The 27,621-nt window shown below is 50.9% G+C and overlaps 2 protein-coding genes across 3 annotated transcripts in view; both read right to left on the bottom strand.

Annotated features, from left to right (window-relative positions):
- LOC144731287 (uncharacterized) overlaps nt 1–9,275 on the bottom strand; it is a 70,452-nt gene extending 61,177 nt beyond the window's left edge. For both annotated transcript variants that reach the window (XM_078612337.1, XM_078612336.1), the window contains exons 1-7: nt 9,239–9,275; nt 9,036–9,077; nt 8,803–8,883; nt 7,748–7,783; nt 7,132–7,167; nt 3,793–5,088; nt 2,258–2,329 (exon numbers count right to left, since the gene is read on the bottom strand). In XM_078612337.1, coding sequence (XP_078468463.1) covers nt 2,258–2,329; nt 3,793–4,056 — 336 coding nt within the window. In that variant the 5' untranslated portion in view covers nt 4,057–5,088; nt 7,132–7,167; nt 7,748–7,783; ... (1 more) ...; nt 9,036–9,077; nt 9,239–9,275. The remainder of the gene's footprint in view (nt 1–2,257; nt 2,330–3,792; nt 5,089–7,131; nt 7,168–7,747; nt 7,784–8,802; nt 8,884–9,035; nt 9,078–9,238) is intronic.
- Nucleotides 8,556–27,621, bottom strand: part of LOC144731167 (uncharacterized) — a 34,575-nt gene continuing 15,509 nt past the window's right edge. The window contains exons 19-41 of the mRNA XM_078612132.1: nt 27,537–27,602; nt 26,649–26,744; nt 25,597–25,623; nt 24,349–24,402; nt 23,928–23,999; nt 23,696–23,755; nt 23,152–23,187; nt 22,305–22,349; nt 20,890–20,925; nt 20,678–20,722; nt 19,975–20,010; nt 19,202–19,237; nt 18,791–18,823; nt 17,734–17,805; nt 15,956–16,015; nt 15,580–15,615; nt 15,366–15,446; nt 14,399–14,434; nt 12,620–12,664; nt 11,462–11,533; nt 9,895–9,979; nt 8,999–9,077; nt 8,556–8,631 (exon numbers count right to left, since the gene is read on the bottom strand). Coding sequence (XP_078468258.1) covers nt 8,556–8,631; nt 8,999–9,077; nt 9,895–9,979; nt 11,462–11,533; nt 12,620–12,664; nt 14,399–14,434; nt 15,366–15,446; nt 15,580–15,615; nt 15,956–16,015; nt 17,734–17,805; nt 18,791–18,823; nt 19,202–19,237; nt 19,975–20,010; nt 20,678–20,722; nt 20,890–20,925; nt 22,305–22,349; nt 23,152–23,187; nt 23,696–23,755; nt 23,928–23,999; nt 24,349–24,402; nt 25,597–25,623; nt 26,649–26,744; nt 27,537–27,602 — 1,284 coding nt within the window. The remainder of the gene's footprint in view (nt 8,632–8,998; nt 9,078–9,894; nt 9,980–11,461; nt 11,534–12,619; nt 12,665–14,398; nt 14,435–15,365; nt 15,447–15,579; nt 15,616–15,955; nt 16,016–17,733; nt 17,806–18,790; nt 18,824–19,201; nt 19,238–19,974; nt 20,011–20,677; nt 20,723–20,889; nt 20,926–22,304; nt 22,350–23,151; nt 23,188–23,695; nt 23,756–23,927; nt 24,000–24,348; nt 24,403–25,596; nt 25,624–26,648; nt 26,745–27,536; nt 27,603–27,621) is intronic.

Below are 27,621 nucleotides of genomic sequence, written 5' to 3'. Positions count from 1 at the left end.
GCCTTTTTCACAGCCCATGATTAGCGAGGCCCAGAGCGGTCCGGCCAGGTAGCACATCGGCCAATAGCGCGCGACTCACGGTCAAAACGATGAAAGGTCAAATGTCACTTTATTCTTTGGTTCTTTTCGGTTAAGTCACGTCTAAAAATAAAATAATAAATTAAAATAACATATTACGACGTTTCGATTGCAACACAAGCAATCATCATCAGGTATAAAAGAAATAGCAACAAAAAATCTAACTAGAAAACTATAGACAGACATACAAGCAGACAGACATCACAACGGCACACAGAGAGAGGACACACATCGGCACAAAGAGAGGGGTTGTCTCTATGACGGTCCCTTAAATATAGAGAGGGGGGGCGAGAACGGAGAGAGGGAGGGGGCAGAGAGAATTAGCATATCAATGAGTGTACGCCAACGTACTGCTGCTGCTGCTGCAAGTAAGATGACAATGTGGAACGCGCACGCAAAATTGAAAACTAGGAGACAGGCACACGAAAATTAAATAACCCAGCAAAATATCGAAATGTGATGTAATACAACACAGAGAGTCGGTTAACACACAATTAACGCATAGCCTGGTTGATTACGTGTTTCAAAATTTGCTAAGTTAGAATTTTAAGTGTGAAAATTCCAAAGAGAGGACACAGGCAGAGAGAACAAATAGCCAGAAAGAAAAAGGAGGATAAGCTTAAAACTTCCCCGTAGAAGTGGTTCAATCTTAATTTAGGAGCTTTCGTGACTGCAGGAATTATTCTTTGGTTCTTTTCGGTTAAGTCACGTCTAAAAATAAAATAATAAATTAAAATAACATATTACGACGTTTCGATTGCAACACAAGCAATCATCATCAGGTATAAAAGAAATAGCAACAAAAAATCTAACTAGAAAACTATAGACAGACATACAAGCAGACAGACATCACAACGGCACACAGAGAGAGGACACACATCGGCACAAAGAGAGGGGTTGTCTCTATGACGGTCCCTTAAATATAGAGAGGGGGGGCGAGAACGGAGAGAGGGAGGGGGCAGAGAGAATTAGCATATCAATGAGTGTACGCCAACGTACTGCTGCTGCTGCTGCAAGTAAGATGACAATGTGGAACGCGCACGCAAAATTGAAAACTAGGAGACAGGCACACGAAAATTAAATAACCCAGCAAAATATCGAAATGTGATGTAATACAACACAGAGAGTCGGTTAACACACAATTAACGCATAGCCTGGTTGATTACGTGTTTCAAAATTTGCTAAGTTAGAATTTTAAGTGTGAAAATTCCAAAGAGAGGACACAGGCAGAGAGAACAAATAGCCAGAAAGAAAAAGGAGGATAAGCTTAAAACTTCCCCGTAGAAGTGGTTCAATCTTAATTTAGGAGCTTTCGTGACTGCAGGAATTATTCTTTGGTTCTTTTCGGTTAAGTCACGTCTAAAATAATAATGATGATTGCTTGTGTTGCAATCGAAACGTCGTAATATGTTATTTTAATTTATTATTTTATTTTTAGACGTGACTTAACCGAAAAGAACCAAAGAATAATTCCTGCAGTCACGAAAGCTCCTAAATTAAGATTGAACCACTTCTACGGGGAAGTTTTAAGCTTATCCTTTTTCTTTCTGGCTATTTGTTCTCTCTGCCTGTGTCCTCTCTTTGGAATTTTCACACTTAAAATTCTAACTTAGCAAATTTTGAAACACGTAATCAACCAGGCTATGCGTTAATTGTGTGTTAACCGACTCTCTGTGTTGTATTACATGACATTTCGATATTTTGCTGGGTTATTTAATTTTCGTGTGCCTGTCTCCTAGTTTTCAATTTTGCGTGCGCGTTCCACATTGTCATCTTACTTGCAGCAGCAGCAGCAGTACGTTGGCGTACACTCATTGATATGCTAATTCTCTCTGCCCCCTCCCTCTCTCCGTTCTCGCCCCCCCTCTCTATATTTAAGGGACCGTCATAGAGACAACCCCTCTCTTTGTGCCGATGTGTGTCCTCTCTCTGTGTGCCGTTGTGATGTCTGTCTGCTTGTATGTCTGTCTATAGTTTTCTAGTTAGATTTTTTGTTGCTATTTCTTTTATACCTGATGATGATTGCTTGTGTTGCAATCGAAACGTCGTAATATGTTATTTTAATTTATTATTTTATTTTTAGACGTGACTTAACCGAAAAGAACCAAAGAATAATTCCTGCAGTCACGAAAGCTCCTAAATTAAGGTCAAATGTCACGTTTACGAGCGTGTGTTCTACCGGGGTGCCGGGGTTTCCGGGTGGCCCAACGGGGCCCCTGAGTCCCGAGTCTCCGCGTGCTCCTGCCTTGGCCTAGAGGGATGAGACGAGGCCAGAATGGCACACAGAGCGCGTCGAAACAACGACAACAACAACAACAACCACAAGAACGACAACAACAAGCGTCATCATCGACCAAACGGGTGGCAAGAGTGAAGTGACTACCACTGCATTGATAATAATAGATGTCAGAGCAGTAACTCAAGATGATTCAAAATGGAAATGTCGAGTAACTCATCACTCACGGTTGAGTTTTGGGTTAGAACCACGGGAGTAACGATATGGGCCAAATTTTCCGTCGCAAGGCCCTCCCCACCATCACTCGACACAGCCAAACGGATGAAAGCGTCTTGGTTCGGCACAAGTTTAACGATGCACCAAGCACCGTTGTTTCCGCTCAACGGCGAGCCGAAAAACAATTCTCACAACCACATTCAGCGATTGCCGTGCTGTGGATATGCATGATGTGCGCAGGTGGCAGTTTAATACGTTTGGCTATGTCCGGCGGTGGATGGCCTTACGACTGAAGTTCAACCGGATCATTGTTACGGCCTAACCTAAACATCGATTAAAAACCGACGTGTCGAGCCACGTACCGTTCCCCTAAACAGAATCCTTTCTACATAATGGCAGCTCATGGGCTCGTGTGCTGCAGTTGATGCATCGCTCTTACAGCGACATTCTGATTAGATCTGTCTCGTCATCGGATCGAGTCTTTCACGTGTAGACTATTCGCAGCTCAAAATGTATTCACTGCACCCTAAATGTATTTTTTCACCAGAGTATAAGGGAAGTTCTATTAACACTAAAACATTTTTTTTATTTTACCAGGTAAGGCCCACTGAGCTCTGGCCACAGATGATACCTCAATGAAGTGGCTTATCACGTGGAAATTTATAGCAGCCATAAGACTCTTAAACGCGTGATGTTGATTCTAAATGTGGAGGGCAAAAACCGGGGGACCCGGAGAAAAATCCATGCAACTACGGGGAGAGAGACACGCACACTCCAAATATACAGCAGGCGTCAGGGTCGGGGTCGAACCCACGACCTCCTGTATACCAGGCAAGGCAGTTAACATCTCGCCACCACGTGGGATGGATAATCTGGGAGGAAGTTGATATTATTATCCATCCTATAGATATACGTTAAAAAAACGATTTCATGTTAAATAAATGACAGATATTCGAACGAAAAAAGTGAATTGTAACATCTGGTAATTAGTGGGTAAAAACATTGAAAAGCCAATGTTAACATTAAAAAATTCTCCCTGCCAAGCCCTCTTCTCAAAGGGCCTGTGCACTTGTTAATTTGCTTGACATTAACTCACATTTAGACAAGTCACAACTTCCACATTTTACTCTCAAGTATGGCCTCAAAAGCACGTCTCGGTCACTTTGTTCATTTGTTGAAAAACTCCTGGCCCAGTCATCTGTAGAATCAGGCCGCAGTTGTATTTCTAAAAATCATTGTACGTGAAACAAAAGAACACTTACGTCTCTTCCCGGTTCCCCGGCCTTTCCCGCTTCACCCTGAAACGAGCGGGAAACAAAAGCAACCAAATTAATGCGCAAATAGTGATGGGTGATGTGGATGAAATGTGTGAATGGTGTGGGTGTGAGTGATGGAGAGATGGGTGGTGTGGGTGACGTGTACATGGTGAGGGTGTGAGTGATGGAGAGATGGGTGGTGTGGGTGACGTGTTTCTGGTGTGGGTGTGAGTGATGGAGAGATGGGTGGTGTGGGTGACGTGTGTTCATGGTGTGGGTGTGAGTGATGGAGAGATGGGTGGTGTGGGTGACGTGTACATGGTGAGGGTGTGAGTGATGGAGAGATGGGTGGTGTGGGTGACGTGTTTCTGGTGTGGGTGTGAGTGATGGAGAGATGGGTGGTGTGGGTGACGTGTTTCTGGTGTGGGTGTGAGTGATGGAGAGATGGGTGGTGTGGGTGACGTGTTCATGGTGTGGGTGTGAGGGATGGAGAGATGGGTGGTGTGGGTGACGTGTACATGGTGTGGATGTGAGTGATGGAGAGATGGGTGGTGTGGGTGACGTGTTTCTGGTGTGGGTGTGAGTGATGGAGAGATGGGTGGTGTGGGTGACGTGTGTTCATGGTGTGGGTGTGAGTGATGGAGAGATGGGTGGTGTGGGTGACGTGTTTCTGGTGTGGGTGTGAGTGATGGAGAGATGGGTGGTGTGGGTGACGTATTTCTGGTGTGGATGTGAGTGATGGAGAGATGGGTGGTGTGGGTGACGTATTTCTGGTGTGGATGTGAGTGATGGAGAGATGGGTGGTGTGGGTGACGTATTTCTGGTGTGGATGTGAGTGATGGAGAGATGGGTGGTGTGGGTGACGTATTTCTGGTGTGGGTGTGAGTGATGGAGAGATGGGTGGTGTGGGTGACGTGTACATGGTGTGTGAGTGATGGAGAGATGGGTGGTGTGGGTGACGTGTACATGGTGTGGGTGTGAGGGATGGAGAGATGGGTGGTGTGGGTGACGTGTGTTCATGGTGTGGGTGTGAGGGATGGAGAGATGGGTGGTGTGGGTGACGTGTGTTCATGGTGTGGGTGTGAGGGATGGAGAGATGGGTGGTGTGGGTGACGTGAACATGGTGTGGGTGTGAGTGACAGTGGTATGGGAGGTGTGGATGCCATGTAAACGCAATGTAGTTGCGGCCCTAAGATGGGTGGTGTTCGCATGGTGTCAGACCCGGGCTCCTGGGCTGCCGGATAATCCAATCTTTCCATCCTTCCCGTTGACTCCGTCTCTCCCTGCGTAACCTCGATCTCCCTGCAGGCACCAACACCCATGGACATCTGTGTGAGCTCATCGCGATCAAAGTCGTCGCCATCAATGTCACCACCAATACCTTTTGGAAATATAATTTAATGATGGGAGTGCTACATTTCGTAATGTTTACAGTCTTAAGCATATCCTTGTAACAAATAGATTGTGAATAAAGCTACCAGATGTCCTGATCTGGTGGGATTAGTCTCTGCTTCAAAATATCTGTCCCAGTGTCCCCCCAAAGAATTTGTAAAAATCTGCATTTCATCAACCGGATCATGCGGGCAAGGGGCGGTCTACCAATTGAGTGGGTGGGGCCCATGATCAGTGGGTGGGGCTACCTGTGGAGTGGGTGGGGTCTATGATCAGTGGGTGGGGCTACCTGAACAGTGGGTGGGGCTACCTGTGGAGTGGGTGGGGTATATTATCAGTGGGTGGGGCTACCTGAACAGTGGGTGGGGCTACCTGTGGAGTGGGTGGGTCTATGATCAGTGGGTGGGGCTACCTGAACAGTGGGTGGAGCTACCTGTGGAGTGGGTGGGGTCTATAATCAGTGGGTGGGGCTACCTGAACAGTGGGTGGGGCTACCTGTGGAGTGGGTGGGGTATATGATCAGTGGGTGGGGCTACCTGTGGAGTGGGTGGGGTATATGATCAGTGGGTGGGGCTACCTGAACAGTGGGTGGCTCTACCTGTGGATGTGGGTATGGCCAATCATCAGTGAGTGGGGCCCGGCATAAGAAAGAGGCAATTCGCTGTACGGGCGGATGGAAATGTTGGCTGAGTGGGCATGACTATGTAAAAGTAGGCGGGGCTGCCCGAGAGAGGGGCATCCACCTCTCCGTGTGTCCCAGACACATGCAACTTCACGTGTGTATTTCTTCCTTCGGATTTAACTCTACAGTATCAACATTAACGAGCTCGTGCCACGACAGCCTCCCCCGCCTCTCCCTCCCCGGTGTCTCGACGAGCATCGTGTCGGCGCTCCAGCGCAGCGTGCCCGGTGCCTGGTGGACTTCATCCGACCGGAATCTGGCGTGGGCCTTGCGTGAACAGACTCCGGTGGAATGAAGGGCAACAGAGCTCACCGGAAATCTCTCGGGAGAAGGCGGCAATCTTCTTCGAGTGGGCTGGCCACCAGTTCATGTGCCTCACTTCCCGCACTCATTTCACTACGTTTTGTTGTTTTTTACTAAAAACTAAACTTTTATTTTGCCAAGTAAGGCGCACTGAGCTCCGTAGCTCTTTTTCAGAAGCGACTGTGGCCACAAGTGATAGCTCAACGAAGTGGCTCATCACGTGGACATTTATAGCAGCCAAATACTCATATATTTCTCAATGTGGAGGGAAAAACCGGGGGACCCGGAGAAAAATCCATGCAACTACGGGGAGAGAGACACGCAAACTCCCAATATACAGCAGCAGGCGTCAGGGTCGGGATTGAACCCACAACCTCCTATATACCAGGCGAAGTAGTTAAAATCTCCTAGCCACCGTGGCACCCACAGTTGCACACAGTTGCTGAGCTCACAGGACACAAAGGCTTTAAAAACACCAAGCGGTCAGCAACAAAAAGCACTTATGAAAGTTGTAATCGATAAGCGCGAACGCGTTCATGAATTGAGTGATGTATAAAGAGTTTTGGCAACAGTGTAAAGGTTCAGCCCTGCAACTGCTTGGTCACACCACTGCTGGCAGAAGGGCTCCCCCCAATGCACGGGGCCCGGGGCGGTCGCCCCGATTCGCCGTGTGCTCCTAGGGAGGGCTCTGTGTGTGGGTTTTCTCTGCGTTCCCCGTTCTCCTCTCACACAAAACTAAACGCTCGTTCATAATTAAATCGGCCACAGACACCAGTGCGAGGCCCTCGTGAAAGAGAGTCTTTCGACGAAGGGAGGCGTTAGATAGATAGATATATAGATAAATAAATCACATAATTACGGTCAATGCTATGAAAGAAATGCCTATAATGCACGTAAATAAAAGACACACAAACTCACAAAATGGATGTGAATCACATCACTGCTACAACAGATTTCAGGAAACCTACCTTCGGCCCTGCAGTACCCTTGACTCCTGGGTTTCCCTAGGGAAAAAAGAAAAATAAAATTTAACATTTTTGCATAATCCCATCGAGTGCCGTGGCATTTCTCCAGCAATTGCTGAAAAGTTCAAGCAGGACTTCAGCTGACAACTAAATCAGGACCCTCACTGAGTCTTAGAGAGATACAGAGATATAGTACACACACGGGACATTGTGGAGCTGTAGCTGTGCAGAACAAAACGTAGCAATGACTACAAAAGGATAAGGTTTTGGCATTTATAGGGGTGCAATTTTGCTAACTTTTTTCTCCCTCTATCTTATTTTATTCCTCTTTGTCGTTTTGGTGAGCCAAGTGACCTCTGCACTCTGCCTTGGTCTCGTGAGTTCTCACCGAGTTGAACAAAAAGACACTCAAAGTCACTGAAATGCCTCAGCAAAGTCCAGAGCACCTCACATTCCCTCTCATCTCAACCATTCCAATGCATTGCTGCGGGCGAGCCAACGGGACTCCCCCCCCCACCGCCCAGGGGTAACTGTCCCTCAGGCCTACGCAGTGCCCGGGCTGCAAACGCGGCACGTCTTCCAGTAGGAGGTGGTGTTGCTACGTGTACACAGTACTCACTCGCTGGCCGTATGAGCCGGGTGTGCCCACAGTCCCCTAAAGCAGAGAGAAAAACGACACATCTCAAGTGGAGCATTTCGCGAGGGTGCGTCAACCATCATCAAACGAAATGTTGGATTTTTGTGCGCCATCATCATACATCCTTGACTGCCAATATATATGTTGTAGCATTTAAATAAAATATATATTTGTATAAATATATAAATATGCGTGTGACCATTCACGACCCAGCCTTCCTCTTCACATGGCCCTCCATAATCACTCGATGAGTTTTTCACAATCCGGGGCTGTCACTTTAGTCTATCGCCTGTTCTTTGTCCATATTCGCCGTCTCACTTTGTACCGTTCATTTTATTTTTCAATCTCACGTATACGGTCTCTCTTTTTGTTTCTCATTAGCCTCAACAAAAAATTAGCGCGTCGAATAACGTCAACAATCGACGCTTTCTGACAGACCTTTTCTTCACCTGAGGACGGCTGCTTGCGTTGTGGCCGAAACGTCGTGAGAATTATTTTTATTATGTTTTATTTTTATTATTTTATTATTTCCATTCTACGTGACTTTACCGAAAGAACCAGGAAGATGAATCCCTGCAGTCACGAAAGCTTTAAATCGAAAACTAATGTGCAGCCACCGAACTGGACATACGCTCTACATTGTGTAAGTGCCATACTTGCACCACTCGCGCACTCGACGCCACCGGCCAGGAGCGTGTACCGCCAGCGCCGCCGCCACGGGCCCAGCGCGGTGCGAGGAATGAAACGTGGGGCCTTAACCTAGCCCCCGCCCCCCCCCCCTTGCCCAAGTTCAGCCCTCTCCCTCGCGGCCCGGGAACGTCGGGGCCGCTCCCAGGAACCGCGGTCCCCGGTTGCAGCTGCACCGCCTGCACTCGCAAAATCGCCACGCCACCGGCCAGACGACTCGACGAGGCCCTCGCCGCACCCCCCACGGGCGCACGCGGCGACCGTTAGGCCGGGCAAGCCGGAGCGACGCGTGCGCACGCGGCACGGCCCCGAGGTGCCGTGGGCGGGTGCCGTGGTGGCGGACCACTCACCCGCACTCCGATGAGACCAGGGACTCCGACTTCCCCGGTCGACCCGGGTTTTCCGTTCGTGCCGGCGCGCCCCTTGGCCCCCTACGTGGCCGAGAAGGAAAAAGGGGCGACGACGGTCAGCGACAAAACGACAGCGGCAGCGGCCGAGGTGCATAACAGGGGGCCGTGCGCGACTGCCCCCCCCCCCCCCCCGCACGATGTCGGCTGTTCGTGCTTGTGCGTAGAGGCCTTGCCTTGACTCCTCTGCGCAGAGTCCCTCTGTCCGTATCGGGCACCTGCAGGTGAAGGGAGGGGAGGGGGGAGCACATCGTCGAGAGTGACCGCGATTGCACGCTGACTAACGACGGCGCTCACGGGCCCACCCACGCTCTGTTGCAGCAGCAGTGGCTGCCGAGTGAGGTGCAGGCCGTGGCTTGTACGGTGCAGCTGCACTCACGTATTGGGCAGGACGGCCGGGGGATCCTGGTGAGCCCTGAAAGAACCCAGCATCACGTCCTCGTCACGTCACGTTACGTCACAGTGCAGACAAACACACAGTGCACGGCAATTTGTACGCAACGCCTTGAATAGTCACGTGACACGCGTGACTTTGCAGTGAATTTCGATGTAAAGCTTCTTTCGTGACTGCAGGGATTCATCTTCTTGGTTCTTTCGGTAAAGTCACGTAGAAGGGAAGTAATAAAATAATAAAAATAAAACATAATGAAATAAAATAATATAATAATATAATATAATAAAATATTTTATTATGTTTTATTTTTATTATTTTATTACTTCCCTTCTACGTGACTTTGCAGTGAATGTTACGATTTATGAATGATTGGTGGGTTAAGGCCACATATCGATCTGGCCAAATTTTCGCCGTTAAGCACCCTCCACATCCACACTTAAATGGCATTCAGTGGGACTTACCTAGTAAACCAAAAAAGTTTAGCCTCATAAGAATCATAAAAACTTATCGTGTGTTTAGTCAGCAACTGTTTTGTAATAATTGTCGATTTTGTTTTAAGCGTCGAAGGGCAGCCGTGAGGTTGTGAGATGTAATGCCGCGACACCCTGCCAGGGCGGTGTATCCCTGGGACGCGAGGACACTTGGCCCGGCGGGATTGTAGGCGGCTTCGCACTCCCTTACCGTGTCTCCCTTGGATCCCCTCGGCCCAGGCACGCCCGGTGTTCCCTGGACACAAGCACAAAGATCGCCCACGGGTCACGTGCACCGTCAGGGCGAGTGCTGTTAGCGAGCACCTATTAAGCGTAAACCATGACCACGCCAACTCTGGTCACCCTCGCAGCAGCAGCAGCGGATTTTGGCTCGTCGTTGAACAAAGGCGGTCACCGCATCGCGCGCTTTCAGATGCGCTTCTGCGGCCGTCTCTAACGCGATATTAGCTATGCACTTTTAATTCCAGATTGAAAACCCTTTTCTTTAGAACCGCTTTTTGTTTTTAGTTTGTTGTCCTTCCCCCGCACCTCCGATTAGCACGGTTGGATACGTACGGTTCGAAAGAAATTCAACATGCGTACATAAATCACGGATTACAGGCGTGCGCCACCGCAGGCCGGCTAATGATTACCCCAGGCCGGCTAATGATTACCCCCAGAATGGCTTCGTGTGAATGTTCACAGTTCAGAGTCACGATTCAATAAAAAAATGGTTTCGTTCGTTAATTTCTACGACTCATTTTTATCCTTTCCCATTCAGAAAAAAATAAAACTGCATCGGTACCGAGGCTCCCACAAGGCCATGCGGGAGGGCATGTGGCACAGTTTGGCGCCAGCTACACTTCTCTGCGGTGAGTACAATGTCTTTAAAAAGAAACAGCGGCGCCTACGCCTCTCTGAATGAAATTAAGGCTGAGCGGCAAGCGTGTTCAGAGATTCAGCGGTGAACGGGACACCCACCCTGCAACTTGCAGAAGTCTTGGAACGGTAAACGGTTAACTGTGTTTGTAGCCTAAGAGGTGAATGTCATCATCAGCCATGATCAATCCACTCCCCAAGCTGTCACCCTCATGGCATCTAATAATGCGGACACTCTAAATCAGTTCGACAAATGCATTTGTGTGCCACTGTGTTATTCATGACATTAATATGCATATTTGTGCCCATACGATGCGTGAATTTTGAGCATAAGAATCAATTTCAATGGGCGCATCATTGTTTGCCCAGTGTACCATGGTGCACATTTTGTTAAGATTATCACGTTTAATGAATGGCCTCAAGATCACTTAATTGAGGAAATCCACGGAGCAACATCGACCGCCCCCCCCCCCCCTGACGGCAGACCAATGCCCCCACTTGCAGGCCGGCGCTTGACACACCCACGGTTTGAAGCTAATTTTAAGTTGTCGCACAGACGATCCCATTTAGCCAGCACAGCGAACATCGATTAAACAAAAACGTCAACGATGCAGGGAGCAGGGACAGCTGCCACTGCGGGTCCCCTTGGCTGCACTGCAGCAGGGCTCAGGGATGATTCGGGTGATGGTTGCTAGGAGATGGTTGCTAGGAGATGCGATGCAAATCGCTCTTTGCTGCCGGGGTATTTAAGCGCCCTATGATTGCAGATTCATTATCCTTACAATGTTAGTAACGTAAAGCAGGTCGGGCAGGGGGGTGCGTTTGGTTTGTGTATTTGGTGAAACGATTTAAGCGGCACCTGTTTCCCCGATCTGCCGGAGATTCCCCTGTCGCCGGGGTCACCGCGGTCCCCGTCCATTCCCGACGGACCCTGCAAGAAAAAAGGCATCGCAGCCGACCGCCGTTAAAAACACGCGGCAGGCGTGCTGACGTGTGGGTGTGCTGACGTGCGGGTGTGTGTGCTGGCGGGCGTGTGGGTGTGCTGGCGGGCGGTTTGCTAACAACGCCTGTTGCCGATGACGTTTGTCAGTGGCGAAGTTTTTTTTCTTTCTCGCAACCGTTTAGCTTCGATGACGGCGAGCGGACGAAGATCGCGGCGACGCGACAGAGACTCGAGCGCAAACGACTGTGACGGTGAACGTCAACGGGGGGCTGGGTGAAGACGCAGGCTGGGGATTGTTTAGGGACGTGGAGAGAGGCGCACAGAGGAAGACCAAACAAGTTCACTGCCTCTGTGCGCATGCAAACACGTGTACCCAGTTCACCGACCTGGTACTACTCAGAGGGGGGTGAGGAAATTGCACACCCCTCAAACCAACATTTAATAACTCAGAGTGTCTCGCTCAGAGGGCTTTCGTCGACGAATTTGTGGATCGGGCATTGTTTCGTTAAATGTGAGTAAATCTTCTCTCGTACGGCTCATGTAGATGCCGGGCCACAACTACAATGTCACATGCAGGTGATCAAGCCAGGTAACCAGGTGATCAAGCCAGCTAACCAGGTGATCAAGCCAGCTAACCAGGTGATCGTATCGTCGCTGTGGTGTCTCGTTCGAATTTGTGGATCGGGCATTGTGTCGTTAACTGTTGTACGGTCCATTTTGGATGACCACAGTCTCACAGTGGAGAGTTTTTAATTTTCCATTCGTGCATCGGGTATCCCCGTCTGCATGGTTTGTGCGGATGCGGTTTAGGGCGGACCATGAGCTGTTCGTCGGCGGTGAAGATGGGCTGTTCGTTAATCGTTTATTTTCGATGACGATGGCCGGACGAAGACCACGGCTCCACGACGAAGGCTCAAGCTCGACAGACCGGCTTGACTAAAACTCCACGCCGCGTGGTCGTCGACCGACCAATTATTGATTCGAGTCACACAAGAAAAAAAATTGCCGATTAAAATAACACCGGGGTGGGAGGGGGGTGGGTGGTGCGTAAAACGATCGTGGCGCAACGTTTACCGATGCTCCTCGCTCGCCGGCAGCGCCCGGAGTCCCTGGCTCCCCCTGGTGACACGAGGAGCACAGAGGAACGACGCTCAGACACTCCGGTCAACGCGGTCAGCGCTCGCGACGAGTGCGGGCTCACGTAGGCACGGCAGCGAGAAAACCCAGCACGCTCAGCCACCACGCAGGGAGCCCATTCATTCGCCACGCTCTGTTGCGATGATCATTACTCTCGTCACGCTGTTCACTCTAGGGGTGGCCCTCTTGGGCTCCCTCGAGGCGCCGGTGAGGTTCTGTTCGAACCGCCCCCGGTGTGACCGGGGCAGGACGGCGTGCCCGCTTGCGAACATCGACGGGGCATCGTAGCTACTGCGCGACAGCCCCGCTGGGTGAGTGCGCGGAGCCAGGAGACCGCGGCCGCACATCGTCTCCGGCTGCGAGGTCCGTCACGGCGTGCCGGGCCGACTGGCTGCCCTGCACGTGCTGGAGGTCACTTGGCTCTGTGGCCACGTGACGTCCACTCATACGTAACATCGACATACATGAGTATTAATTTCATTCTTATATCTATTATTTTTGTTATTGTGTAACTCGTGCTCTGTGTAAAAGCAATCGCTCAATAAACAAGTGGAGGCCCTTGCACCAGCTGTGGCGTGCGTGGGAGGTTTCCCGGGGTGCACCTTGACCTCGTGACTGCAGTGGAATGTTTCTTACCCTCTTTGATGTTGATGGGGGGCGCCGACACACTTCAACTTCGGACCGCGTCGCCGGCTTTTCATATCAATGTCTACGGAACCCTAAATGGGCGAGTTGGCAAGTTCCAAGTCGATTTTTGCGGAACCAGCTGAGGACTCAGGAGGCCTGGGTGAGTCTCACTTTTTCAAGAGTGACCCTGGATCATTCGCCCGCTGCCAGTGAAGGGGCCATGATTACCGCCGTGTGTATAATCACAATTGTGTCATTTGCGGTGTGATTGTTCGAGCTTGTCAAAATTTGGACCCTGATGCCGGCACACGATGGCCCACTCCCGCGAATGACGGCATGGGAACTTTAACATCCGCTGTGAGGCCGTCGGCGTATCAGTGTTGTCGTGGTTAGTACACACCGCGCAGTAATAACCGGGGTGGCAGCTGGATTTCGAAGCGCGAACGCGCGACGGCGAGCCTACGTCACCGGCCGTGGCCACGTGACCACGGGGGGGAGGGGGGGTGACGCGTGGGGAATGTATCGTCGAGTCCAATGGCCAAGACGTGCAAATGGAAAAAAATCCACGGATGAAATTTAAATTTCACCAAGAGGGCAAATGTCTACAAAGTTCCCCCATGCCCCCCACCCTTATGTGCAGACAATTCCCAGCGCCTAAAGCATGCCACGGAGCACAAAGAGCTGAATGCGAATAATTACACTGAGTGACGGGAACATGAACGCAAGGGTTTGCGAACGTGAGAAAGTTTTGACGCAAGATGTTGACCGTCGAAGAGAGGCGAGTGGCGTGAAGCAGGACGACGTCGCTCGAAGGGACGATGGCCGGTGGCCGAGACGAATGGCTGAGTGGCAGCCACAAGGAGGGAGCGCACCTAAGCGTGGAGATGGAGCAATGCAATTATCTCGTGTCGAGGAGCCAGATGGATCGTTAGTTTGCGAGCTAGTGAGGGGCGGCCTTCATCCAGTAGTGGATAGATGATGGCCAGTGATGATGAACGCCGATGACAGGACCGGGGCGTCTCGCGTGTGTGCAGCGAGAGGGGGCATACTCGACTTGTCCAGGGGGTGTTGTGAAGGCGGGGGACTCACCAGGGGTCCAATCCTTCCTCTGCTGCCTCGGATGCCCTGCCGTGAGCACACAACAGCATTGTGACCTCGACCACGTCCGTATATCACGCCCACTGCCGTTCAGTGCGCTCGTCTCCTGCCAACCTCCGGCTCGCGTGGTTGGCTACGTACGGTGCGAAAGAAGTTCAACATACGGCCGTGCAGCCCAGCAGGTTCCGGAGTTTAGGATATCTCACAATCCTCACCTCCACCGTGCTGGATCGCGGACGTTAAGTGATGGTCGAGACGGTCGCTTTTTGGAAGCCACCGGAGCTATGCACTTTTAAATCTAGATTGAAAACTAATTTCTTTAGAACTACTTTTTGTGTTTGGTTGGTGTTAACCCCCTGCACCTCCGATTACGTACGATGCAAAAGAAGTTCAACATACATACTTACATGCCCGTTCACATCGCTTATCCTAGGATAGCTACGCACGCCTGCGGCAGTGCGGCAGGGGGCTCCGTGGAGTTGTGTGGCCAGTGGCTTGGCTACTGAGGGTGCAGACAGTGCAAACTGAAACCGGGGACCATGTATGTATGAACTTCTTTCACACCGTACGTAGCCAACCATGCTAATTGTAGGTGCGGGGAAAGAACAACAAACTTAAACGCAAAAAACTGTTCTAAAGACATAAGTTTTCAATTCAGATTTAAAAGTGCATAGCTCCAATGTCTTCCTAATATCAGAAGAGCGTTCCAGACGGCCACAGAAGCGATTCTGAAAGCATGCAATGCAGTGACCCAGGTTCCACGCCACGAAGGAGAAGGGTGGAATTTGGACAGGGGGTAAGTAAGGCCCCGTTTCAGCCCGTGCACCACAGGACCCACGGCGACGGGGCTTAGGCCGCCCCTGGCCGTGCCGTCGCCACCGCGTCGAGTTCGGACCACGCCCGATCTCATCAGCGTGCCGGGGGCGTGCGGTGACTTGCGCCGAAGCACGCTGCGTACGTTATCTCCGGTGGGACCTTGTGGACCCGCCAATCCTGGTGGCCCGTCGTTCCCGCGGTCCCCGCGTCGCCCTGAGTCTCCCTGGAAAGCACAGCAAGGGCAACTCAAGACTCAGGTAACGCCTCCTCTGTAAGGAAAACGCAATGCTGTCACTGTCAAGCAGCAGTAAATTGCAGGGTCGATTTAGTTGTTAATCGGCGTTATTTCTCCTTACCCTGTCTCCCTGGTTTCCGACGGCCCCCACGGCTCCCTGTAGATAAATGCAAACAAACAACCAACCAATTCTTTTAACTTGGAAAACATGTTCAGGAAGTTAAATCATCGCTTTCGTCTTATTAATTGAAACATCTGCAAAAAATATCTAGCCGGAAAAATCATAATACCTCTTTTCTTCTATGCTCATGAGTTCAAAACATTGGAAATAATTTCTTGACATAATTATATATTCTGAAATCACACTCCACAGTTGAAGCGAATCTTGGGTTACTTTCATAAACGACAGCAAAATTCGCAATGCAATTCTAAAAGCAACCATAACGCATATTTCTTTAAACGAGTGGGGCAGCACTAGTGTAGAGTTCAAAGGTCACCTTTGGCCCAGAGTCGCCCCGTGGTCCTGGAGGCCCAGGAGGTCCCATCCCCGGGGATCCCTGAGGGGGTCGGTGGGGGGCGGAGTGGGGTGGGGGGGGGGAAGTGGGGGGACGTAGGTGGGAGGGGGTGGGTGGGGGGCGGAGGGGGGGGGGGAAGTGGGGGGTCGTGGGGGGGAGGTGGTGGGTGGGGGGCGGAGTGGGGTGAGGGAAGTGGGGGGACGTGGGTGGGAGGTGGTGGGTGGGGGCAGAGTGGGATGGGGGAAGTGGGGGGACGTGGGTAGGAGGGGGTGGGTGGGTGGGGGGCGGAGTGGGGTGGGGGGGGAAGTGGGGGGACGTGGGTGGGAGGGGGTGGGTGGGGGGCGGAGTGGGGTGGGGGGTAGGGGGGCATTACGAGGACACAATGGTGCCAGGGTCGGCCTGCAGTCTGAGAGGGCCCTGGATTTGATCGACGAAAGAATCCGCGATGACGGAACGCGAGCGCGATCTGAGCGCCGCGTAAATTGCAAAAGGCAAGTGCGGTTTGCGTGGCGACGCAAGTCAAGCGCTCTTATTTTAGCCGACTTTGCATTTTTCTTCTTGGTTCTTTCGGTAAAGTCACGTAGAAGGGAAGTAATAAAATAATAAAAATAAAACATAATAAAATAATTCTCACGACGTTTCGGCCACAACGCAAGCAGCCGTCCTCAGGTGAAAACCAGGTCTGTCGAGGCGACAGTGTCTGAATTTCTCAAGCAGTGATTTGACTGATGAGTCTACGGCTTTATGTATAATTCGGCTTGGATTTAAGCAGCGTCTAAACGTTGACTTAAACAGAGGTTTGGAGGCAGTGATGCAGACAAGGAGAGGCCATTTGAGGCAACTGGGGTCAGCAGATGAGAAGGACCGACCCCCTCGTGAGCTGCGATCGACAAGTGAGTTCATCGGGAGGCACTGGTCGATGGAGTCAGGGGGCCTCTATAAGGGGGGAGAGTGAATTAGGGGGGCGGGGGGGGGGAGGCTGGAGGAAGACCGTGATCCTAATTACGGGGAGGGTGCGGTGGCCGGGCGACTCAGGGGTCACGGTGCCGGGCTGGCACAGCTGAGATCCTGGGTTTGAATCGAGGCTTCAGCCACCCACGATCAAACCGTGCTCTCAAGCGAAGCGAGACGATGGGAGTCAGCCCATTCGCACCTCCGATTAGCACCGTTGGCTATGTGCGGTGCGAAATAAGTTTTCAATAAACATGCAGCCACCAATGGCCGAGCACAAAACCATCACTTTAGAGATGTGGTACTGCACAAGTTGCACAATTGACGGTTGTGGGAACGAAAGCCATTGGTTTGGCTGTCACACAGACGAACGTTGCTCTCTGTCGCAGGATCGGTGGGAAGAGTGCTGCCCTTTACTGAGGAGAACACGGCTTGCTCAGAGGTAGCTCTGTAATATCCGCCTCCCTGGGCCTTTCTCTAATATGGAGAGGGTTACACTGCTTCTTCGTGAGATCCGAATGGACACCTCGTCTCATTCCATGATGCTGACAGCACCATCAGGGTAAATGTGGGGTGGGGGGGGGAAACTGAAAGGAAAAGCGGCGAGGAAATGATCTTCAACTGGATGAAGGGTCACATGATGAGACCTGAGGATCAGAGCGATACAATCCTGTTCACGTGTGCTGGATTCTCGCGGGAGAATCCCGAATCACCCGGAGGTTTACGGAGAGGGAGCTTGGGGAAGCAAGAGTTTCGCGTGATGCAGGTCCCCGTCAGGGGAGCGTTTAGCGGGCTGGATCGACTCTCACCTTGATGCCCTTCTCCCCAGCGCTGCCTCTGTCGCCATTCTTCCCGGCCAGGCCACGGTACCCAGCATCGCCCTGCGGGTGGACAAACGGCACATCTGACACCGCCCGCTTCGCTGGACACGTGTGAAGAAGAGCTTCGTAGCCCATCGGATTCCTCCTCCAGTCCGAATAAAGATTCTGATTAATCTTTTTGGTTCTTTCGGTAAAGTCACGTTGAAGGGAAATAATAAAATAATAAAACATAATAAAATTTAATTCTCACGACGTTTCAGCCACAACACAAGCAGCCGTCCTCAGGTAAAGACAGAGCTGTCTGAAAGACAGCGCTCCTGAGGACGGCTGCTTGTGTTGTGGCCGAAACGTCGTGAGAATTTTATGATGTTTTATTTTTATCATTTTATTATTTTATTATTTCCATTCAACGTGACTTTACCTAAAGAACCAAGAAGATGAATCCCTGCAGTCACGAAAGCTTCAAATCGAAAGATTCTGAATCTGACACGCGCGTTCGTCACTCGAACAAGGACACCGATTGCGTACCCAGCAAGACCTCCGCTCGGACTGCGTGGGCGTTCACGCTAGAAGCTCTCCGACGCGCGTTCGGGTCGTGCCGCGCGGAGTTGTTTGGCCCAATGTCCGACGTTTCGCTCGTAAGCCCACCCCCCACCCCCCTTCCCGAAGAAGCTCCCAGCACGAGGTGTGTGTGCATATCATCATTATTATTATTACATTTTTCTCTCCAAAATAATCTCTGCCCGAGTCTCAAGACTATATTTTTTTCAGAAGCGTCCTGCCAAGATTTCCGCAAGAGGAGGGTGGGGGGGGGGGCGGTGGCGGCGATGTTGCTGTGCGTAAACCCCAGTGAGTAATTTTCAGATAATCTTGCAGCATTGGGATGTGTGAGCAATACCAGATGCATTGTACACGTATATATATTTTCTTTCAGGTTTGTTAGGAAACCAGAGAACCCCTGGAGGGTACACGCACACACGTGCACGCGTCGTGAGCGCTCGAACGCAGCGCGTGTTTCGCAGTGACGCTGGTGGTTGGCACTCACCGCCTCGCCGCGGTATCCTGGCTCCCCGGGACTCTGCATCGCAATCGACAACGACAAAAAAGCAAGGTCATTCGCGTCGGGGGGTAGAAAAATTGAAAAATTGAACACTGTAAGTTTTCCCAGGGTATATATATCGCGGAATTGTACGCACGACGTCGAATCGTGCATTGCGAGCGTTGGCAATTATTTGACGAGAGCAGATCGCGCGTTCCACCGCAGAGATGGAGCGACGAAATCGGGCCCGCGTGCAGCCGATAAGACGGACTGCTCGCGGTCGCAGGACCGTGAGGAGATGGTATTGACGGCTTGGGGAGACCTTCATCAAACAGTGGATCGATCACGGCCGACGACGTTGATCAATCGACTCAAGGCGTGTGCTCTAACGCGCGACCGCGCGTCGCGTCTCCCTACCGAAGGCAGAGTCCCGCCGGGGGGTCCAGCATCTCCCTAGGGGACACGACACCAGAATCCCAGCAGTGCGATGTTAAAAACGCAGCATGCACCACACCACACACACACACAGGTCCAGCTTTAGCGGTGGGCAGTCAGGGCAGCCGCCCAGGATGCAAAGCTGAAAGGGGCTCCGAAATGTACAAGAACTGCGAATGGGACCGCTTCTAACACATTTTACGTATGTGGGCAAAATGACAAATATCCCCCGTATAGCCTTAACAGACTGTTGGGGCAAGTGCTGTTCGCGAGCAGCAGCTATGAAGGCCGGCAACGGCACACGAGAGGGTGGGTGGACAACACCACGGCCGGCCGCCTTTTTTACTCCAGTGCTGATGTTGACACACTGCACCAGGTACTCATTTGAGGCTGAGTTGACCTCCTAGAGGCGGCCCAGGACCGGTTCAGCTATTCGTCACCAATGTTGGCCCTGAGCGGGAACTGAACTCGGGTGGCTGGGTTCGATGTTCAACGCTTTAACCACCGCACCACCACTCCCGACATACTAAATAGCACACATATGGGTCGCACAATTGATCAAGAAATTACAACAAATGTTAGGGCTAAATTAGCAGAGACTTATTTTTAAGGGGTGATACATTGATAGGCTTCCCCAGGGTGCCGCTAATGTTAAGTTTGGGCCTGCACGTACAAATACACAGCAACGAAGTGCCACAGTTGCTGTCTTGTTTACAGGCATCACGTGGCACAAATAGCGATGAATGTGTTCTTACCCTTTGACCTCTCGGGCCAATTGGTCCAACAGTCCCCTGGAAGAGACAAGAAGCGAACGTCATTGAAATATATCGTCTGTAGTATAAGCGACTGTCTTTTGTCTGCAGAATTTTTAATTCTCATCAGGCCCCAATGTGTAAAGTGCAGACTCCAACTCTGATAGTCCACTCTGTCTGGCCTCTCTAATCAAGTGCGATACGGAGGGCCACTGCCCCCAGGCCCATCGCCCATGATATACTCTTCCTGATTACGGCCAAGGTGTTATTGACGAATGTGTTGACATTTTTTTAGTTATTTATTTTATGTTTTTGTTGCTACTGGCGCTCGTGCACCATTGCCAACGCAGCGGGGCAGCGTCACCACATGACGCGTGTGTACGATGGGCAGGTGTGCGCCGTGGGAGTGAAGTGTGTGCGGGCCCACAGCGAGCCGCTGAATCCTGACGGGCCCCCCCCCCCCGACGAGTGTGACGCACGTACGTTGACCTTCCTTCGCACCGCACGTAGCTAACCGTGCCAATCGGAGGTGCGGAGGGGGGTGGGAAGGCACGTTCGTAGCGAGGGGGAGCGAGGGGGAGTGCGTTTGTAAGTGAGCTGCAGAAGGTTGAAGCTGGTGGCAGAAAATGCACGAGCGAGGAGTAGGCAGAGGATGGCACCGAGAAGGAGGTCGGAGCAGTGCGGAGCGGTCGCTGAAGCCACTCACCGGCACGCCCTGAAGCCCTGGCGTTCCAGACGCACCCGGGCTTCCCTGCGTGAAGACAAAACGGATGGGGAGCGTCGCGTCAATGTGCGCAGCGTTGACTGGGGCTCTACGAGACGCTGCGGGGAAGGACCGAGGGAACGCAACAACACGATCCAACGGTCGCGCGACGTGGAACTGTGAGCAGTGTGTGTGCGCGCGTGTGAGCTCGTTACATTTGGGCCTGGGTAGCCGCTCGATCCTCTCTCGCCCTGCAACACAAAGCACGCGAGAGATTTGATGAATGAGTGAAGGGCCTGTTTCATCGCAGCGTTCGTTTAAGGCAGTGAGCGGTTCTCATCCCTTCTGAGATGGTGCCCCCCAGCTCCTCCACCCCCCGCCCTCCCTTGATCAAGACCACCGGTACCCAACACCCTCCCACCCAAAAACACAACGAAGGCTCTCAGGCCATGATACAGAGTGAAGAGCCCTCCACACCTCTAAGCGGTGTTGGTGAGGCATTTATTTTTCTTGTTGCATATTGGCGTTTTTTTGTTTTTTTCTTCAAGTGAAGAATTAAATACAACCCACGGTGTGACTGCGGCCACCCGAACTACACGATGGACCACATCGCAAACAACCGCATCCTACGCCCGCTCTCCGGCGGACTGAGCAGCATTAGTCGCACTACTCCCGAAGCTATCACGTGGCTCGCAGACTTAAAGTTGGACGTGTGATTTGCACACATATTTGCCATACGCTAGAGCGAGAGAGTTATTGGCGTGTTTTGTTTTTGTCGCCGCAACGTCGCTCGTGCAACATTACTCCTGCACGGTAGCCACGCAGCAGCCTGTGCCTCACCCCCCCCCACCCACCAGCCCTGTAGGGCACGCCCCACAGGTTGAGTAGCGCTGCTTTAAGGAGCCATATTCTTCAGTCCCAGCGTCAGGGTCTGGCTCGTGTAACGTCACAAGGTGTGGCCTGGCAAACGGAGCACGCTCTGCTGACGACACCCAAAAGGTCAAATCCAGCGCAGAGTTTTCCTGCTTGACAAATGCTGCAAACAGCGTCTCGCAGCGGTATTTGATTAAGTACGGAAAAGCCACCGATTGACCTCAGAGCGTTGAGGTTGGGTGTGGAGGTGCGGAATTGGATGGGCAGAGCCCACAGGAGCCACGCGGCTCTTGAAAGCACTGGGGCCAAGCGGTGAGCTTGTCATGGCCATTCTTGCAATAGTCCAGCACGGCTTGCGTCGGCATTCTAGTGGTCGTAGAAACGTCGCTTAAAAGACACTGCCAGGAGAGGCCTCTGTGCTACGCAGGGTAGGGCCATTTTGTTACTTGCGGGCCAAAGTGTTATTGACGAACGTGTTGCGTTTTCGTTATTTGTGCACCACTGTCAATGCAGCCATATTTTACTTTCTAATTTTAAAGTTTGCCAAGATCTACCCTCTCACTCACTCTCCTGCTCGCTTACTCACTTACTCACCAACTTATTCACTTGCTCACTTGCCCATCCATCGACCCATCCACCCACTTATTAAATTAAAAACTCACCCTCCAACTCACTCTCCCACCCACTTGTTGTGTTTTATCATCATCATTATAACTACGACTACTGCAGTACTGCTATTGTGTTGTCAATGCCTTACCGCCTCTCCCTTGGTTCCTGGTTTTCCCGGAACTCCTCTGTCACCCTGTCCACAAATGCACAGAGAGTATTTACACAACACACGAATATCGACTGCATACCTGTTCAGTGTCATAAACAAGTACAGTATTCCCTCCTTCTTCGCGAACTTGCTATCTGTGATGTTGGCTATTCCGCAAATTGCATCTGGAACTCTACACGACTGCATCAAGACAGAGAGATAAAGTGATAATTAGCAGCATTATAATTTAAGGGAAGTTCATTTGTAAACTATTCTTTAATACATTAATGTTTACTATTATTCACTCTTTTTTTATCATAGCCAATTCAATTTTTTGTAATATGATAATTTTCATGTATTGAATAGCTTAATTATGCCTTTATTTACGGAATTCATTTTCAAAGGCCAATATCATTATCCGCGAAATCTGCTGTTCACGAGCATCTCCGGAGCGTGTCCCTCGCGGTTAACGAGGGAACACTGTGCACGCGAACCGCGAGAAACACGAAGCAAGAAGAGATACAATCGAGGTCCCTATACTTTGCACTCCTATCGTTGTTTTGTATTGTTTGATGTTGTAACTTACTGACCCCGTGCTCCTACTGGACATCTGTGAAAAATTGGCACGTTCTGCTTGCGTGACAACCCTTACTAGTTGGCTGTGTCGGGTGGTGGCGGGTTTTAACGACACATTTATACATTTACGCGATCTAACCCCAAAAAACCTCTTTTGTGGAAAAAGAGCCTCATAAGCTCACCGGATTTCTCCAGGATAAATAACCAGACACTGGTTGCGAATTATCCGACCGAGAGTGCCGTTCACAGGCGATGCGTGCGGTGTACTTACGTGCAGACCAGTCTCCCCAGACGAGCCCCTCTCCCCCTGAGAAACGCAGCACACGTCGGTCGGTTGGCTACGTACGGCGCGAAAGGAGTTCAGCGCACGTGCACACAGACATTGCTTCGGCGTTATTTTAAATCCGTCCGTCCCTCGCGATGTTATCCCGGTTGTGCGGCGGGGAGTCGCGTCGCGGGACGAGCGGCGACGGTGCAATAAGTTCGCCACTTTCACCAGTGATTGTTTTTGCATGCGGGAGGAAGCTCGCGCACCAGCGAAAAAATGTCCGCACGTACACAAACTATTAAACTAAACCAGTGGTTCTTAACCTTTACTGCAGCCTTGCAGCCCTTTTGGTTCTCAATCGTTAAAAAAAACCACGCGGCCACGAGGTGACAGAGAGAGAGAACACGCAGACTCGAAATACACAGAGCACCGTACCGCACATGCGTGCCACCAAGCCCGGCATACAGAACCTCGGGGCAAACCGGGTGTGATTCCAAGGCGGATGCGACAGTGGGATTCAGCTGAAGGTGGCATCAACAACGATTACCTGGTCTCCCGGAGTCCCCGGCTTCCCCGGTTGCCCGGCTTTGCCGCGTACCGAGTCGCCCTGCATATGGGCAAAGGCACATGGTCAGCGGGGAATAAAGATAACGGTGTTCGTGAACGTTATTTGACGATGAACAGGTTGTACGGTGGAATTAATACTCCCCCGCCATGATAACATGGAATTTCAACTGCTCGCTCAGGGTTGTAAATCGACCTCGATGGCGGACACTGACCCTCTCGCCCCGAGTTCCTGGCGGCCCAGGATCCCCGGCTGGGCCCCGTGGGCCGATCGGGCCTTGCAATCCCTGCAATGAGAACGCACCTCGTCAACAAACTCACCCGCTCGCTAGCTCGCTCATCTAATCACTCACTCGCTCATTGCTCAATCACTTTCTCACATGCCCATCCATCGACCCACCCACTCACTTAATTACTAACTTACCCTCCCACTCACTCACCCACTCACTCACCCACCCACTTACTCAATTACTAACTCACCCTCCCACTCACTCTCCCACCAACTTACTCAATTACTAACTCACCCGCCCACTCACTCTCCCACCAACTTATTTAATTACTAATTCACCCTCCCACTCTCTCTCTCACTCACCCACTCACTTATTCAATTACTAACTCACCCTCCCGCTCACTCACCGTATCTCCAGGTTCTCCTCTCTGTGCCTCTCCTCCACCAGACCCTGAAACTCCCTGACACAGAAGACACACAACGTCACGACTGCATCGAAGCTCGTTGGTCACTCCGTGAATTTATTGACTCTGAGCTGCACAGGAGACAAGATGACGCATTAACATCTCAATATCTCAACAATTTGGACCAAGTAATCATTAAGTATTTTGTCACGCATTAATTAATTGATATTGAAGTGAATCAAGAAATTGATGTAATATTTGATCACAATTTGTTTGCTTTGTCAATGTTTCAAAAGTTCTTTTTTTATAATTTTATAAGTGCTGTAGAATATTATGCATACAGTACAGTATGTGTAAATACTCATCCATACTGTTCAACTACGACATCCATCGCAGGGAAAAACAACACTCACCCACCCACCCACCACACTGCAGATCACAAAAACACTCACCCACCCACTCACCATACTGCAGATCACAACAACACTCACCCATCCACTCACCACACTGCAGATCACAACAATACTCACCCACCCACCCACCACACTGCAGATCACAACAACACTCACCCACGCACTCACCATACTGCAGATCACAACAACACTCACCCACCCACTCACCACACTGCAGATCACAACAACACTCACCCATCCACTCACCATACTGCAGATCACAACAACACTCACCCATCCACTCACCATACTGCAGATCACAACAACACTCACCCATCCACTCACCATACTGCAGGTCACAACAACACTCACCCACCCACTCACCACACTGCAGATCACAACAATACTCACCCACCCACCCACCACACTGCAGATCACAACAACACTCACCCACCCACTCACCACACTGCAGATCACTCACCCACCCACTCACCACACTGCAGATTATAACACACACACACCCACTCACCCACCCCCTCTCCCACTCACCACACTGCAAATCACAACAACACTCACCTTCTCACCCACTCACCACGCCACAGGTCACCTCAGCTCTTTCTGCTTCTTCCCTCGCATTGTTCCACTTCGGAATTCCCTCCCATAATCTCTTTCTTATAATTATGAGAATATGGCTCTGATAATAGAATAACCATATTCAGTTCAACAAAAACGTGACTTTCTCATCCATCACACCTACAATCGTGCTGTCGGTTGCTGGCCGTTTGGCATTTTTGACCTTTGGGCCTCGTGATTTAGGAAAAGAGAAAAAGGTAAATCAATTAACAACGAGTTCACTCACTCGAAGTCCACGGTCTCCCTTGTCTCCCTGCAGTCGCCGCATGCAGAGACAAATTAACACAGGAGAGAGAGAGAGACGGATCAGTGTGTAAACAACATCACAAGGCAGAGGCGGCAGTGGAGGATGAGGAGAAGATAATTTGAGAATTTTGCCTCCACTGTTTCACCTGCCGAGCCAGGAGGTGGAATTGAACGTTAAAGAGACGGACTTTTTTCCGCATATTTATATTTTTGAAAATGTCCACGAAAAAAATATAACATCGAGCAAGGCCTTCGCGACCAATATTCTGATTCACAATTGGACGCTGTGTCAGATTGCGTAAGTAAAATGTTGCGTCGTATACCCTCCTCCACCCGACACAACGAGTTCATAAATGTGTCACGTGATGAACACACGTGCCAGTTTATTGCTGCTGCGGTTTCAGCACCACCCTTGTGCTGGACAGCAATCTCGCAACATTTCAAGTTTCGCTGGTAGCCACAACCAGCATCATCACGCAGTTGCCAGATTTCAAGTATATCCAAAGAATGTTCAAGATTTAAGTCTTCCCCCCTTCCAAAGACTCAATTTGACCCTCACACGTCCCGCATTTTTGCTAATTTTACAAAACAATTTCCCACCGTCCACTCAAAACAAAAATAAGAAGGGGGAGGAGAAATGTTTAATATTTAAAATCCCCATAATATTAGCATCATGACCATCTTCAGTTTTGTGTGTTTTTTATCCAGGTCAAAGGTCAGAGGTTGTACATAGCTCATAATGTGCATATCTAAATGCCATTGGGGTCTTCTTCCTTATGGTCGGGATGAACCCTCAATCAACTCTGTCCAGTGGAAATTACTCGAGTGAGTCCTGTGACTGACAGATTGACCCGCAGAAAGTAAAATATAAAACGTTTCCTACCATGTGGCTTTTATCACCCATAATCCTCCACAGGAAGTGCGGAGCTCAAGGAGAAATGGGAGGAGGCATGCGGTAGAAGGAGGGACGGGGGGGAAAGTGGCAAGATGACATGGAAAGTGGAAGGAGGAATGAGGGGTTGTCGGCCTCACCTTGATGGCAATGCCGGGAAGTCCGGGCAACCCTGGGCGTCCGCGAGGACCCATGTCGCCCGCAAAACCCTTGGGCCCCATGGTCCCTGGGAGACCCTGAGAGACGGAAGATTAGAAAGAACCTCGGCATCGCAATGGTAGACAGGAGGACAATATTCTCCTGAAGTGCGTCCTCAAAATACGGGGGCCCACTTGCAGGCCGGTGCTGCGTACAGCCTGTACCACCACGCAGGGACAGCTGCCACTGGGATACCCTTTAGCTAAGACTGCAGCAGGCGCATTGGAGTGGCTGAGGGATATACGTGCCCTGTAAATGCGAATCTGTACCCTAAAAATGGGACTGGGTTACTTTGGTGCATACGTTCCCTCAACAAAACCTCATTATGTCTGTAAGACCAAATGTAGCCAATTTATAGATCGTAAATGTTATTTCAACGGTTTTTTCCCCACATATAATTTACACATATATATACACCAGGTATTTACAAAGCAATGTGAAAACAGGTGAACAAAAAATTCCACTGAATCCACCGAAAACCACGGGCGCCAATTCTGGGATGGCACCAAACCGGTGCTTGGCGACGGTTGGACGCAGCGCGGAGACCCAGCGAATGAGCTGCGCGACGAACCCCAGCGGCTCGAGTTCGAGTTACACTCACGGCCATCAACACACCCGTGACGATTATCTGAACCCGGTCTCGGGCGTCTCCTAGGCCGACTCAGCCTGAAATGAGCAACCGGTGCAGTGTGCGAACATCGGCAGGAGCCTACAACACGTGTTGTATGCGCGGTGAGCATTATCCAGGGCTCAACCCGGCTTAGTTACGGAGGTCTGATGAGATTGGGTGTATTCTGGGTAATTTGTTCACAGGCAATCGTGTCTCTTACTGATCTCCCACGTTCCCCGGACTGCCCAGGCAAGCCGAGACCGTCCGTGATGTAACCGGGCTCCCCCTGAAAACAAAAACAAAAA

This window comes from Lampetra planeri, chromosome 38, assembly GCF_965212315.1.
Source record: "Lampetra planeri chromosome 38, kcLamPlan1.2.h2, whole genome shotgun sequence".
NCBI lineage: Eukaryota > Metazoa > Chordata > Hyperoartia > Petromyzontiformes > Petromyzontidae > Lampetra > Lampetra planeri.
Note: the sequence above shows the minus strand (reverse complement) of the source record. Positions and strands in the feature narration are given on the sequence as shown.